Here is a 16,881-nt window from a genome sequence, read left to right on the forward strand (position 1 = left end):
AAAAAAAAAAAGAAATGGTTCTTTACCTAAAATCCACCAAGAATACATATTTTAAAATTCTTCAACCATTCATTGGAAAATAAATTTTGCTACTAATTTTGATTTGCAATTAGAAACAAATATATTAAAAGATGGAAAGTTTACAGTATTAAATTAACCTAGATGCTAAAATTAAATGTAGATTATCAAATTTTTAAATAAGTAATGTAGTAGTTCCATTTTTGTTTTGTTCTATTTAACATTTTAAAATTCTACTAACTGCCTAATAATTGCTATGTTTGATAAAACACATGACTTAAGAACTGTGAACTTGTGCATATATAAGAAAAGTTAATTTGATTAAAGTAAAAATAGACACTTCAAGATTTTAATTTCAAATACTGATTGTTACCTGGTTCTTACATCTAATTTGCATCTATTGATGATACAGGATAACTCAAAGAGAATCGGAAACCATCCTCTCACCCATACCCTGTCTTCCGGTGCCACATTCATATCATCACTTGTGTATTCCTTGAAAGCCTTCAAGAGTAAAGGTAGTAACATTATTAAAAGCAAAACATAATACCTGTACATTCAGCATATCATTTCTTAAAAAAATTTTAAGCATTTTATAAATCAAAAGGGAGCAATCTAATAAGTAATAATTTATAAAACATAAGAAACTGTAACTGCCCACAATTTTATTAATGGTATATGTGCTGCTGAAGTGAGCACAATGAAACTGCCTACAAAGAGCTCTGGACTAGAATCCAAAAGTTGACTTGACACCTTCAGCTATTACCATTAATCTTTCTGCATTAATTAGCCATGTTAATTCAGATTTCCATTTTTATTATTTAAATGATTATGATACCATGCAGCCACACTAACCACACTGGGGAGATGTGAAAGTCAAGTCTGTGTTAGTATGCAAAAAAATCTTATCACTGAATCTGTGATACACTGTTATAAAGATAGATTCAGATATGCAAGTTGAACTTGGCAGCCACATTGTCAATTCAACCTTTCTCTTATGAGCTTAAGCCTATTATCAGCCAGTCAGTTGACTTCAGTGCTACACAGCACAGACAAGCAACACTGCAGGACATGGTTACAAACACAGGCTAGGTTTCAAATCCTAGCTTTACTCTACCAGCCCTGCAACCAGCAGCACATTTTTTAACTTCTTTGTGCCCAGTTTCCTTATCTGTATGGAGCTACAACACGTCCTATCCCAAAAAGGTGTTGTGAAGATAAAACAAGTTAAAACACATGAAAGAATCAGAAAAATAGCTGACACTTTCAACAATGGTTAGTTATAATCATTAGTCACCATAACTCAGAATCAAGCTTAGATTATTTTGGGGTTCACTGAAAAATAAATGCTTTATGTACCTTTATTCCCAAACTTAGATTTCAGATTAGAAATAAATACTCAACAAAATTTTGTTTACTAAATGATGCTGTACCTGAGGTCTATCAGACACATATTTTGCACAATGGCGAATAAGTCGAATTGCTTCCATGCTTGTGTCTGGGAAAGCTGCATTGCATGCAAATTCAGACAGACACTTCACTGCATCCTGGAAAGAATCAATGGTTGCTGGAAAATGTTTTTCAAATACAAGGGCTAAAATAGAGAAAAATACACCAAAATAACTTTTTAATTATTCAATTAAATAACTATTTCAATTAGTCTTAGTCATACCAAAAATACATCAACCTCTAGCTGTAATGCATACTTCTTTTTTTTTTTTTGAAACAGATTCTCACATTGTTGCCCTGGATAGAGTGCTGTAGCATCATAGCTCGCAGCAACATCAAGCTCCTGGGCTCAAGTGATTCTCTTGCCTCAGCCTCCCACGTAGCTGGGACTACAGGTGCCCACCACAGTGCCCAACTATTTTTAGAGATGGGGGTCTCGCTCTAGCTCAAGCTGGTCTTGAACCTGTGAACTCAGGCAATCTACTTGCCTCAGCCTACCAAGTGCTAGGATTACAGGCATGATCCACCACGCCCAGCCTAGATGCAATGCATACTTCTTAAAGGTTAACGGCTTTGACGTCCAACAGATAGGGGGTTCAAGTCTGTCTCTACCACTTACTTTGCTGCTCTGAGTAGTGAGAACAGAGGAATATGTCTGTTTTGTTTACACTATAAACACAGCACCTATTATGGTGACTGGTACATAACAGATACTGAATCAACTTCTACTAAGTGAATATATAAAATTACTTAACCTTTCTTAACCTTTAATCTTAGTTTCTTGATCTATATAATGGGAATAATCATATTCTCACAGGAGAGGTATAATTATCACATAAAATAATGTAAGTATTTATTATAATACTTAAACAAGCACTCAGCAAATGATAACTACAATAATGTCACAAAGCTTGACAAGGCTTAACTTATATCCTTAGTATTTTGGTCCCCCTCAAAGTCAAAGGAGGCTGTGCAGTATCGTGGTCAAAAACAAAGGCTTTGCTTTAATACTCCATGGCCTTAATAGCAGCAGTTCCATCACTTATTAGTGCTGTGACTTTAGGCAAATTGCTTAATCTTTCTGAGCCTGAGTTTCCTAATCTATAACAAAAGGGGACAATAAAGATATTTATCTCACACAACTGTGAAGATTAAATACATGAAAAATGCTTATAGTGTCTGCCATATGGAAAATAATAAATGTTAAATATAAAAATAATTTAATTATTATTATCTACCCTGGTTCTATAAGCAAATTTTAATGAACTTAAAGCTCCTAACAGTCCAATAATCTTGTACTTGAATTATCTTCTGAACACATAAAGGCTTTTTGTTTTTTTACTTGAACATAGCTAAGAGAATACTCACTGACAATGTGCCCAGTTGTTTGGAATGCAAGTTCCACTATGCTTTCATCTTGATCAGATGCAGCGAGGTGAAATACAGAGAAAATGTTCTTCCACCCAGATCGAATGTTAGCAGCTTGAGAATTAACCATTTGTGCTATACATCGTACAACCATATCTCGAATTGTTGGAGACCTAAAATATTAATATAACTACTTATATATGCATACAGATTAAACTCATCTTTTTTCCCCCTTTCTTCTGTTTTTTCCCCTACTGTGGAAAACAATTAAGATTTTTCTGTTATTAAGCAATTCAACATATTTAATACCTGTTCCGTTTCATTATATGTTCAAAAGGTCTTAAGAAATCCTTTTGGAATCTGAAATTAGCAAGTTCCCCTTTCTCTAGGAACTTCATTGACAACTGCCTCAAGGAGTCTACTGCAAAAATAGCCACATCTTCATTAGGATTACAGCCAACCTGTAATAGCAACAGAAATATAAGATGCTAATGTCAGTAGCAAAAATACACAATTCTTTATTTTCATCTCTGAAAAAGTTATAATTAATAGCACAGATAAGTAAATCCTGATTAATAGCACAAATAGTTAAGTCCTCTAAGATTCTCTAAAAGTCCCTAGGTATGCTAAAAATATTTCTCAACAAGAAAAATGTTATAACTAAATATTTAAAACTTAGAGCAATTTTTAATAAGAAAAACAGGATTTAAAAATTTTCTAAATTTAATTATAAAGAAATAATAAACAACTACTTGGAAGGAAAAAAGCCTCAATTAGATCATAAGGAAACTATAAATGAAATTATTATAAATGTAAACAAATACCATAGTTATTCAAATACCTTATTAAAATGATCTCCAATAACTTCCCAAATTCGAGACCACTGCAATCTTATTCTTCCCATGTTGTAATACGATATTTCTACTATTTTTTGTAGACTAAACATTCTTGGATGTGTAGTGGAAAGTAATTCGTCCATGGACACAGCACAGAGCCAACGTACAAAATCCACTATAATATAAATACATTTACATTTTTTTAGCTCAACTTGAAAGTTTTTAGCCAAAATCAGTTTGCAAGTAAAATAAATATATTACTTACCAATAGCATTTCCATCTAGCCTTGTAGATCCTGTGAATATTCTAGGGAAAACAAAATGTGATTTTAAAAATTTGTAAATTACTTCTCTTGTGTCAATTCAAAAGATGTCATTTTTTCCTCTTTTAAAGGAACAAAAAATTAGGTAGCCAAATGAGTATTTTCCATCATATGGTTTAGTAACAAGTATATTTTGGATATTTCTCTCTCCCACTATACCCTCACCACATTATGTATCACTTTGCATTCAGTATTATTATTAGAGTAAGTGCATATTGTTGTAATTTATTAGATTTACAAATAGGTATAAGGTATAAGATACTAAAATTAAACATTATTTGTAAAACTAACGAATAATCAGCATGCTACTAAACAGAAGACTTAATTTTTCCTGTTTATCTATTAGCATTAAACAAATTTGCAAAATGAAAAATTCTACTTTTACAAGTAATGTACACTTAATTAGAAAATTCATTTATGGTAAATTAAAAGTGATTTACCATAACCTTGCAAGAAGTTTCAGTTTAACCAAAAAGTGGCTAACCCACTTTCCTGAGGGCATTCAAACGTTTAGCAGTGAGCTGTGTGCCCCAGTTTATCCATTCTTCTGTGCTGAGCTCTTTTTCTGTATGCCAAAGTTTCATAAAAGATTTCAGTATAAGCGTATTAGTCCACTTTATTTAAAGTCTATATTTTTACCCATATTGGGTTTATAATCAAGGGTTTGATGTAACTTCCAGAATGACTTCAATTTAAAATGCATACTATACAATTTGCATAATAAAAAGGAATCTTTAAAGGCAGGAGCAGGTCAAATATTAAACTTAGAAATATTAGTAGCAAGGGTAACATCTATTAAAATCATTCACAAGGTGAATTGTATTTTAGTGCAATCTATTAAACATATATATCCACTCATTAGATAATCACAAATACCTTGAGAAGCATGTATTATTATTACAACCCCAATTTTTTTTTTTTTTTTTTTTACAGTTTTTGGCCGGGGCTGGGTTTGAACCCACCACCTCCGGCATATGGACCAGCACCCCACTCCTTTGAGCCACAGGTGCTGCCCTTACAACCCCAATTTTATAAATAAAAACTGAGGCACAAAGAAATTTAGTATTTTCCTCAAAGTCACAGAACTAGTAAGTAGTAGAACCAAGATTCAAACCAGGACAGGCTGACTTGAGTCCACCCTCTTAACAACTTTTCTATGTTACTTTGTACTGACCTAAGCAAAAAAATATTGAGCATTTAAAATATATTCCAGTTTTTCCAACCACTGCAATCTAAAGGATATCAGTATATTATGATTGTTTTTTAGCCTCAGTGCCCTTGAATATCTATCTGTGTGTCCTAGCAACCAGTTACAAAAATAAGGCATCAAAAACAATTTAGAAACTGACAACATGGTAACTAGAATCTGAGCTCCTGGTAAAGGAATGTCTTAAGATTTTTCTATATTATTCTTGTCAGTAGAATGAGGCAATAATTCAGAAACCTGGGAGAAAACACAAGCTAGGGGAAAACAGAGTTTTCTTATTTAATCCAGTAATTAGACTGGACCCAGAAATTAAAAACATACAAAGACTATAACGCTCTCATATGAACAAAAAAGAAAACTGTGGCCAGGCGCAGTGGCTCACATCTATAATCCCAGCACTTTGAGGCGTTGAGGTGGGAGGATTGCTTAAGGCCAGGAGTTTGAGGTTACAGTGAACTATGAGCTATGATCACGCTACTACACTACAGTCTGGGCAAGAGAGGAATACAAAAGAAAGGTAAAGGGAAGAAAGGGAAAAGAGGGAAAGAAGAGAAAGAAGGGAAAGAAGGGCAAGGGGAAGGGGAAGGGAGGGAAAGGAGAATGGAGGGAAAAGGAAGGGAGAAAGAAAAAGAAATTAAAATGGCTAGACTTTGTAAATATAATCAATAATCAATCAATTTATAAATATAATCAATCAGCTAATTGCTCAAACTACAGATAATCTCACTGAAGGTAATGGCTATAGACAAGCCACACCACACACAGTCAAAATTAAATAGTATAGAAGAAACAAGACAAGGCACACACAAATCCAAGAAAGGATTTTTTTTTAACTGAGAAGAAAGCAAATAGAAAGGAATAGAGGAATAAAGAATAGGGAAGAGATAAAACCACAGAAAAAAGAAACAACAAATTCTGAAGATGGAGAATAAAGTAAACAAGGAGAAACTATGATCATTAGCAGTCACACAGGTTCTGTAGACACCGGTGATGGGGGAAGGTAGGAGGAGCGTGCATCCTGGGAAAGGGTATTCAAATTCCTACTCATTCTAGTAGCCTCTATAGGGTCACTCTATTTCTAGTAATGCTTCGCTGAAGATAAGCTATATGGTAAAACACAGCAGTCTGTGGAGTCTAGGGCAGGAGAACAGAGCTATGTTCTACAAAATCTACCTAAGAAATGAATTCTATTATTCCCTATATGAAAAGCATGAGAACTTTGTTTGCTAAAAGACATGCCTTAAAAAACATGAATGAAGAAAAATCTGATAAGATTACTGCTTCATCCACATTATAATATAGATGCAAAAAAAAAAAAGTTGGCAAAATTTGTGCAGATTCTGGATCAAATGAACTTTTAAACTGTATGCAACATGCAAACAATCTAAATTACTATTCCTGTAAAAGGTTGTTTTCTCAAAGTGAAAATATCAGAGACAACGTTTATTTCTTAGAACTAACTGAACGGAATTTATAAGCAAATGAAGTGGGGATAAGCTATACATATTTCCCAATAGGTGACAATGTTCCATTTATAGTTTAGTATTACCTAGATCTGGTATACTTAAAATAATAATAAAAACAAATACTATGATGCTAAATAACATTTTTAGCTATTAGAAGCAAATCCTTCCTGGACAAAGTCTATCCCCTGCACAGTTTAGTAAAACTATAAATTGGTCTAGCTTAATAATACCTAGAAAATTCTGCACTAGCAAATGGTAGAGGATCAGATATTCCCAAATTAAAATGCCCAACATTCTCCTAAATTATAATGATACAAGATTCCAATACAAAAGTGGAGATAATTGGAAAATTTTACCATCCTAAACTTTTAAATAAAATATCTTTTTCTGTAGAAGCTATAAAGAATTCAACATAGAAGAATTATTTTTATTTTTCTTGTTTAGTTCTTACAGCTGTCCTAACTGATTACACAGAACAATAGTTCTAAGAACAGGAAAAAGACTTTGTTAGCTAGACAAGTACAGAACTCTTCAGGATGATGCTTGACAATATTCCCACCACTCTCTTTACTAGTGTTATCTCACCAAGTGGTTATGGATCAGAGTTGGAATATATGAAAATAAACTCAGATATTCAGGAAGGAATTTAGAAGAAGCTTAATGAGAAAGTGACATACACAAGAATAATATAACCTTATAAGAAATCAAATATGTGACTTTTAATATGGTCACTATCAGAAAAGCTTGCAATATTGAGGTTTTTGTATAAAACTGGACATTGCAGTTATGTTTTTAGAACTATCTGGTGATGACAAGCTTCTGATGACAAAGTACTAACAAAATTTGTACTAAGTCCCCTCTGAAAGAGCATAAATTCTTAAAATAGAAGAGGCAAGTAGTTTGTTCATATGAGGGACATATCCCTGTAATAAACAGTGACTAGGAGGATAAATGAGAACTGGGTGCGGTCATATAAAGTATAGTACGGAAACAAAAATGGTATACAGAATGGTGAATCTTGCCTGAATAGATTCTCATAATGATAGTGAAGATGATTTTCTGGAAGGCAAGATAATCATTTGGGAAAAAATTGGTCTAGAAGCACAAGGGGAGCTATTATGGTTCTAGAGTTGTACGTGTAGGCTAAAAAGCAGAAAGGTTAAGAGAACACACTCAGACTTGGGCTGGGTTGTCCTTATCCATCCCTCCAAATTCTCTATGAATGAAAGAATGAAACAGTTATCGCAAGAATCAAGACAAGAGTAGCCTGGTTGTGGGGATGAGCAAGCTATCATGTTTAATCCCCTTGTGTTTCAATTTCCTCTTTTTGTTTGAGGAAAATTGAGGACTTAAATATAATATCATAATATAATGTATTATAATATTGAATATCATAATATATACTGTAGTATAATATAATAATACAGTAACATATTATATTATATAATTATATTGATACTCATCTCATGAGGCTACTGAAAGGATTCCCCTTTCCTAGAAAAAAAGGATAGCAAACAGACATTAAGAACTCTTTCAAGGAAACAGTTCTATGGAGTATTTCCAGGTTCAGTAGCCACTGAACACTAGTTCTATCTGTACTTAGAGCAAAAAGTTTTATTCAAAGCAAAGTAATATAATAGATCAGCATAAGTTCCCAGGCCACCAAGAATGGATTATAGTACATACTGTATTTCTGAAAGTTTCTATCACAAGTGGTTAAAAAATAGTAGGTGTTATAAAATGTGAGCTTAATTTTGGGAGGTATTTTTCTAGAAAAGGCTAATCTTCAAAAAAACAATAGAAGATATTGCTGTATAAGTTGACATTTATAAATCTGAAATAAATTAAATACTCCATAATAAAATAAATCATAGCACGAATTTTCTTTAGAAAATAAACTCAAGTGGGGAATACCTGGTAATGCACATAATACATATATCTTGACACCTTTTTCAAAAAAGCTTATACTGAAAATTGCTCACAAAACCCTTTCATTTTATCCATAATGCAATCCTATACCATGGACTCAGAAAGATAAGACTATATTATGTTTTCAAATAGTGATAATAATGGGAGTAAGTTTCCCATAAAAACTGCAATCTTTTTTCTCAAAGTTATCATGTCCCTAATGTCCACTAATACCTATTGTAACTTAGATTTTCATACTGTTAATCTCCTTATATTCTATGATCTGATAAGCAAAGTTATAGGTACTACATCATCTAAACCACAGCATATCAAAATAAAGTCTTATATTACTTTAGGAAAATTATTTTGGCAATAATTTTCTTTGTATTGATGAACAAAATATATCTAGATACTACAGAATTGAAAGAGAATTCATCTGAAAAGGGAATAAAACGGATACCTTACCTATCTACAGCAACAACAACACTTTGAGAACTGGTTTCTCCAATGGATTCCTGAATACTGGCTATCTGCTTCCAGTCCACATTTCCTCCAACTACCACACACAAAAGAGAGTCGTTTCAGTTTGAAAACAATTCAGTGGAAGAAAGACACTTATATTTCCTAAAACATATTTCTGAAATCAATCATTTGCCTAATAAAAGAAGTTAAGGCTTTGGGCAAACAATTTTTTTTGGCATCAGTGACAGTTATCAAGGCCTAATATGCTTAATAAACTATACTAAGCAGAACACAATACACAGTTATAATGCACAAACTGTATTTGCAAAAGTCACATAAATTAGGGCACTATGAATTTAGATCATAAAATTGATGACATTAGACATAATTTCCCTTAATGTTTAAGAAACACAGCACTAACCTAAGTTCCTGTTAATACCCTCTGAGGATAATTCCAACTCCATATAATTAAAATTCCCATGTCATTTAATCTCTAGTCCCTTGTTTTCAAATGCTATTTGAACATTCTATCTCTATGTTCTAATATCCTCTTTTTCGGAAGAATCATTTATCTTTTCCCATGAATCATTATCTTTTTCATATGTTGCAAAGTAGAACAACTATATCCCCAGTTTTCAAACTCTTAACCACAGAATCATCTTTGATACCTTTCCCCTCCCCCACCGTCAATATTCAGTCCCTAAACCCTTCTTTTAATCTTTCATATCAACTAATCATTTCCACACTGCTTAGTTCAGGCCTTCATAATTTCACTTGTGGATTAATAGAACAATTCTGTGACTGATATTTCTACCACTAATAATTCTCTTTTCAACCTCTCTTTCGTTCTCTTGCCAGATTAATTTTCCTAACTCATCACCTTCATTTTACTTACTAAAGTATAAACTCTCATTTAAGGCTTTTTCCTTCAACATTCTAGACAAACGATACCATCCCTCAACTTCCTAAAACTTATCTACTTATCAAATACAATTTGAGTTCCCACTGAAGGATTCTTTTCCATTTTCTTATCTGCCTCTGAGCTAAGCATGTAACTAATTACTCCTCAAATCAGAATTATTTCCATTCAGTATCACACAATTATGGACATTTTAAGTATGTTAATGTTGCCATTCTTTCTTTTTTTTGGGGGGGGGGGAGACAGAGTCTCCCTATGTCCCCCTTGGTAGAATGCTGTGGCGTCACAGCTCACAGCAACCTCAAACTCTTGGGCCTAAGCAGATTCTCTTGCCTCAGCCTCCCAAATAGCTGGGGCTACAGGTGCCCACCACAATGCCCAGCTGTTTTTTTGTTGCAGTTGTCATTGTTGTTTAGCTGACCAGAGCCTGGTTCAAACCTATCAGCCTGGTGTATGTGGCTGGTGCTGTAACCACTGTGCTATGGGCACCGAGCCAATGTTGCCATTTCAATCAGATAAAGAGCTCCCTAAGGTTAGGAATCAAGTCATCGACATTTTTTGTACTTTTCCCACATTATTTAATATTAAGTCCAAAGCCAGTGCTCTATAAACACTGTTGACCCAACTGACCAAACTCTCAATTAGTGCCTTTCTGAATGCAAACTTAATGCCATTTAAACCAGATGAATTCAAATTCTAGTCTAAGAACTGAAAAATGTAAAAAAGATGTGATCTCTCTCTTCAATAATTCACCAGGAAAACAAGACAAATTTGTAACATCTTTAATACGAGGTAATGATTACTTCATGGGTGAAATCAACTAATTATATAGAATATAAGTTTGCTAAATAGAACTAATTTTGATAGGACCAAAAAAGAGAAAAGGGGTGTTGGCTTATGGCAAGTTTTCTCATATTATAAAATGCTAATTCAAGCTGAGCCTTGATTGAGTGGAAAAGGAAGCAGAATGAAAAGCAATTCAGACAAGCAATGGAAACATGTAAGCATACACTGTATTTTAACACACTTGGGTATAGCCATCATGAAGAATTTAGTGGGGACAGAGAAAAAGGGAGAAAACAGCAGCAGGACACAAAGCTGGAAAGATAGACCAGAAAAATAATGTGAAGAGACTTGACTCCCATGCTCAATGTACTACATTTGAAATCAAGTAATCACCATTATAAGACCTTTCAGAAGACTGACATGATCCAATCTATTTTCTAAAAAATAATCCTGGTAGTATCTGTAGAACATATTGAAATAGGAAGATATACTGAAGACAGGGAGATAAGTTAAGAGCCTATTTCTATAACACAGGTGAGCAAGAATGAAAGCCTTAAGTGACAAGAGAACTGGAGTGGTAGGCAAATAGTGTCAAGGTGCACTTGACATGCATAGCCTGTTACGGGAATTTACTGAAGAAAAAACTTGTGAGAAGAAAATAATGCCAATTATCATATAGCTATCTTTACATACCAACTGGATGCCCTTTCAATAAGACCTCTATATCTTTTATATTGAAATATAATGACACAAGGTGTTTAGGAATCCAAAGAACCCATTTCACAAATATATAAAATCTTCCAAAGAAGTACAAGACAGTATATAACATAATAGGCTGAGTTCCTAGTTTTATCCTATAAATTACTCAAAAGCATATATATTTTGGTTAACTCAGAACAAAGATGCATGTGTGTCAATAATCTTTAAATATTTATGGTACCAAGCCACCAAATTTTTAAATATCATGTATCTTACATCTATCTTGTTCTTTTAATATACTTTAAAAGAACAAAATGCATACAATTCAAATACTTGTAAAAATTAATATAAATACGATTGTACTCTTAACAAGGGAAAGTTCCACATTTCCAAAAAGTAAAAGCACAGACTTTTTCATTTTTAGTCAGAAAATCGAATAAATATATATTTGATCCCCTCAACCTGGTTACCTAGACTACTTGGTGCATAGATCCTATTAATAAAGAAGGATCTAAGTTCAAAACAAAAACATATGTACTCTACATACAGGCCAAACTGGTGTGACTATCTGTACCACATCATCTTCTAGTTTAAATTCTGACTACAGAATCCTGCTCAAGAAAGTATTTACTGTCTGAGTAGGTGGGCTCCACTGTGGTTCACAACCCCTTTGGGGGTCAAATGACTCTTTCATAGGGGTTGCCTAAGACCATCCCGCATATCAGATGTTTATATTATGATTCGTAACAGTAGCAAAATTACAGTTATGAAGTAGCAACAAAAATAATTTTATGGTTGAGGGTCACCACAATATGAGGAACTGTATTAAAGGGTCGTGGCATTAGGAAGGCTGAGAACCACTGGCTCAGAGGAACAGAGGTGGACATCTACCACACGGGCTGGCTGTTAACCAATGTGACAGTCCAAAGGGAGGGCTCTGCCTAACAGGAGCCAAGTCAACAGACTATAGTGGATGTAGACTCAAAAATGAGAGCCTGAGATTCAGAAGTAGAGAATGGAGAGACCAAAAAGAAAAACAGATCATACGAGAGACAGTATAAACAAAGCATAAAAGAGAGTTATTGAACTCTAAAGTGGCCTGAAAGTCTGAGCTGTTGTCATTGCAAGGTCTTTATGAAAATTCTCTTTTTCTGAAGGGAGAAGACAGTTCATCTTATATCCTTATATTCTTAAGTAGCACAACAGCATGGTGAACAAATTAATTTCAACTTATTTTCAAGTGAACATTATCAGCAAGTATCATTATTTCTCTTGTTTGACTAAAACTTCTAGAAGATCAAAATATTGCACTGGTGTTTTATTTTTAGTGTATCCTAATTACATAGTCCTACTTGCCAAAATTGAGGCCCAGAAGTTAACACCTGTCATTATTTCAGTATTCCCACACTCTCCACATCTTTTTAAAGCTATTTAATCAATCAGTACACATTCATTTCACTTTCCTGTACATAATTTTCATCTGTATCTTGTGTTACCTCATGGACTAATTACACTTCTAATGCACACAGCTGGACTTCTAGATTATATAAGTCACTGTGCAGGTCTAAATCTTGCTGCAGGATCACCAAGTTATCTATACCTGCACCTCTAGACCTTGGCATCAGAGGGACAGACTGCACTGCTAGCTGCTTTAGTTGGATTACCACCAGGAACTTGAAGGCACAACATGGTCCTGATCTTTATTTCTTTTCCTATGGATCCTTTATAAGGTTTGAAATTGTTTTGGATTGCCTAAGAATTTTTACTGCTAGCAACAACAAAAAAATTACTAAAAGAAAATTCCTGCTCTCTTTAAATCATTCCTTTTAGATTCCTTGGTTGGAGGTAGGAGAGGAAGGATAGACAAAGACTATCCAGAAGCTTCTAATATACCAACCATTATGTTAAGTCCACTCATACATATTATTATTTAATGCCAACAATCCTATGAGCGGATATTACTTTTAGTTCACAAAAAATGGAAACTAAATCTCAGAGAGTGAGAGTAACTTAAGCACTGGGAGGCACCTGTGGTGCAGTGAGTAGGACACCGGCCCCGGCCAAACTGTAACAAAAAATAGCCAGGCGTTGTGGTGGGCACCTGTAGTCCCAGCTACTCGGGAGACTGAGGCAAGAGAATTGCCTAAGCCCAAGAGCTGGAGGTTGCTGTGAGCTGTGATAGGCACTCTACTGAGAGCAACAAGTGAGACTCTATCTCTAAAAAAAAAAAAAAGTAACTTAAGTACAGTCAGGAAAAAAATACATTAAATTCCAACCCCAAAGTAGAATATTCAATCAAGGTCAAAGTCTAAACTATATTTCTTCCATGGTGGAATTCCTTCCATTTATGACTAAAAATACATTGTTTTTTATTCTACTCTACCCATTTTCATGAGTATTTTCTTTTATTCTATTGGGTTAATTCTGGAAATTCCTGGCCACATTAAGCATATGAGAAGCCATGGAGAGAGGTCTCATACTGGTAGAAGAGTCTGATTAGGCCTGTACACTGCCTTTAAAAACTCTGAATTTGGGGCGGCACTGGTGGCTCTAAGGAGTAGGGCGCTGGCCCCATATGGTGGAGGTGCGAGTTCAAACCCAGCCCTGGCCAAAACCACAAAAAAAAAAAAAATCTGAATGTGAACACTTTCTCTAGTTGCCCAACTATCTATTACCTTGGACTAGCCTTTATAGATTTAAGTTACCTGATTAGTCTCAGAAGCAGGTAATTTTAAACTGTACCCTTCTCCTATCCCCAAAGAAGAGAATGAGACTAAGTAAGGGTCATTTAATGCTACAAATGAGACCAGGCAAAAAAGACTGAGTTCTCTAGTCATTCTGCTTTTTCTCATGAAGTTAGACAAAGGAAATTTTACTTTTTCTAATTATATTTCACTGCTATAAGAAAGTGACTTATGATGAGGAAGATAAAAACATTTTCAAAACTCCATGAAAAGCATTTTAAAAGTTCTCACCTAACCCGAGACCAACAAATTCATCAGGAGCCTGATCTTTTGTTCCGGTAAAAGATCCTTCTCTGCCTCGCACTGTTCCAGAAATGTATCGAGGTTTCACTCCGGTTCCTATAAGTTGTGCCAGCTCCAACTGACTGATGCACTTCAGAATCTTAATTATGAAAGAAAAATAATTTTTAATTCCATGTTAAAAATATTCTCAAAAATATTTAAATATATGCAGCTAGGATTTAAACATTAAAAATATACAAATATAAACTTTTATATTATATTATAAAAAGCTAAAATCCTAATTTAATTTTCTCCCCAAACTTCTAAGCATGTCAGTGATAGAATATTTAGCATTCGCTCATTTTATAAACCAAATTGCAAAGTTGAAAGGAAGGTGATTATACCTCATGCCAGGAATTTCCTAAATAATTTCCATCTGTATGAGCCACTGTGATAAGTGTTTTTATTGTGTCGATGTTCTTTTGTTTCATTTCAGTAATACCAGAACTCACTGTAAGTAAGGTAAATCTTGCTAGTGCCTGGACATATGCATCCCTTTCCAGCTATAAAAAAGAGAAAAGTATATTTACATGGTTATATATTACATATAAAATATAAAAGTATATTTACAAGTTATATATTACATGGTTGTAAATACAGCAGATTGACATCTAATTCCCCACTGACAAATTCTATTTACTAGTTTAGTAAGTTTTTAACTTGTAACTTAGTAAGTTTCATTTGTCATGAATGACATATAATACATAGTACCACAATGTAGTTTTAAAATTTTCCTTCATTTTAAGATGACAAAGCAAGGAAGACACAGATTTCTAAATTCAAAATCAAGATGAGATCTTAGAGATAAGTAATGAATTCATATACAAAAAAAAAAATTTGTTGAGCACTTTTGTTTCAAGTACTCTGTACTTGATTAGCAGAGACCTGATTTATAAATTTATTTTTCTCTACAGCTAAGCTCTGCTTTTTGTAAGACTTAACATTCATAATTAAATGTGAAATGAGTTTAAAAAACAAAAAAGACAAGTTTACTAAAAGTTATCCTCAGATGAAATACATAAATTACTAAAAGGGACTGTTTTCATGAAGATTATGTACTGGATACTTACTTCGTTCTTTTAAAGATAATTTATCCTTAGGCTTAAGTTAAAAAGCCATACAGATATACAGACTCTCCATAATTGACCCCATCCCTACACTGACCACCTTAAGTTGACCTAATTTTCATTGACTAGACATTGCACTCTGTGTACTCAATGGAAGGTCCTTATGTCAATCACTTCCATATGTTGACCAGTTTGTTACAGTCCTTTGGGTGGACTTACAGCAGTTCTACTATATAAAATAAACTTCAGTAAGCATATATAACATGTTTAAATAAGATGCTCAAATTAACATGTAAAGTCTTAGCAACTTTTTATAATGCTAATAATCTATAAGGGAAAAAAATAGTAACCAAAGTCATGATGATAAATTTTAGACAGACAATACAGAATTACAGCTTCTCAGAAACATTAAGATTCATTTAAATTCCATCATATATTTGAAATGTTTTTAATAAGTCAGACATAAAAAATGATGGTAATTTAAACCACAGTAATGACATAAGTAATTGTCCCCAACTACCTACAAAAGCACAATTCTCTGTTACCTGAATGCTGAAAATGCATGCAATTCTGATTGCACATCTTATCCCCTCCAGGCAAAGAGAGGCTACTTCAGTATCATCACAGTCTTGTAGACCCACACTGAATGCAGCCAGAAAAGGTGTCCAGGCCAACTAGAAAAATTTTTAATTTAAATATATCATGAATATAAAGTGACAAATTTTATGATAATACTACATTAATATTTCCCAAAGCTTTCAAATAATACAAGACTTGTGGCAGTTCTGGAAGTTTTTGGCACAGCTATCTGAAAAGCTAGACAACGGTAAAAAAACTATAAAATGCTACCCGGGCCAAGTAAGTGGAGAGCAAGACCATAAATTCAGTAATGGATCTTAGGCATATGTTAAGAATAGCATCTATCAATTATTAACACCAATTTAAAAAAGGAATAGTCAACATGCATAAAAATACTAGTTTTACTCAACTTCAGAACTCATCTCTAGCTTAGTACCTTGTAATACTTCATAGACTCTTTATTTTGAATAAGACTCTTTATTATATTATTCATTTTCCTGCTTACAACAAAAACATTATTCTCTTTTCTTTAAGCCAGCTCCATGAACATCATTTAGCCTAGTTTTTTAACTGCCAGATATTTTACATTGAGACATCAGTGATATCTCTGGTTCCTACTTGGACAATGTATTTTTTTTTTAAGTCCAGTAAAATACACCTTCATCACAGACTGTGGAAGACACAAATATTTGTCAAAATTTTACTATCAAAAGTCTGAATACCTAATGAAATTTATACTATAAAACAAAAAAGAGCTACTTTTTTGACT

At 33.6% G+C, this 16,881-nt stretch overlaps 1 protein-coding gene across 5 annotated transcripts in view; it reads right to left on the bottom strand.

The window, feature by feature from the left end:
• ARFGEF1 (ADP ribosylation factor guanine nucleotide exchange factor 1) overlaps window positions 1-16,881 on the bottom strand; it is a 141,234-nt gene that overhangs the window by 25,731 nt on the left and 98,622 nt on the right. For all 5 annotated transcript variants that reach the window (XM_003797250.3, XM_023517550.1, XM_023517549.1 and 2 more), the window contains 10 exons: window positions 16,079-16,207; window positions 14,811-14,969; window positions 14,416-14,566; window positions 9,040-9,130; window positions 3,937-3,977; window positions 3,677-3,846; window positions 3,145-3,296; window positions 2,836-3,008; window positions 1,452-1,612; window positions 392-522 (listed from right to left, as the gene is read on the bottom strand). In XM_003797250.3, the coding sequence (XP_003797298.1) occupies window positions 392-522; window positions 1,452-1,612; window positions 2,836-3,008; window positions 3,145-3,296; window positions 3,677-3,846; window positions 3,937-3,977; window positions 9,040-9,130; window positions 14,416-14,566; window positions 14,811-14,969; window positions 16,079-16,207 (1,358 nt within the window). The remainder of the gene's footprint in view (window positions 1-391; window positions 523-1,451; window positions 1,613-2,835; window positions 3,009-3,144; window positions 3,297-3,676; window positions 3,847-3,936; window positions 3,978-9,039; window positions 9,131-14,415; window positions 14,567-14,810; window positions 14,970-16,078; window positions 16,208-16,881) is intronic.

Source organism: Otolemur garnettii, unplaced genomic scaffold (assembly GCF_000181295.1).
Source record: "Otolemur garnettii isolate 467f Iridium unplaced genomic scaffold, OtoGar3 scaffold00113, whole genome shotgun sequence".
Lineage (NCBI taxonomy): Eukaryota > Metazoa > Chordata > Mammalia > Primates > Galagidae > Otolemur > Otolemur garnettii.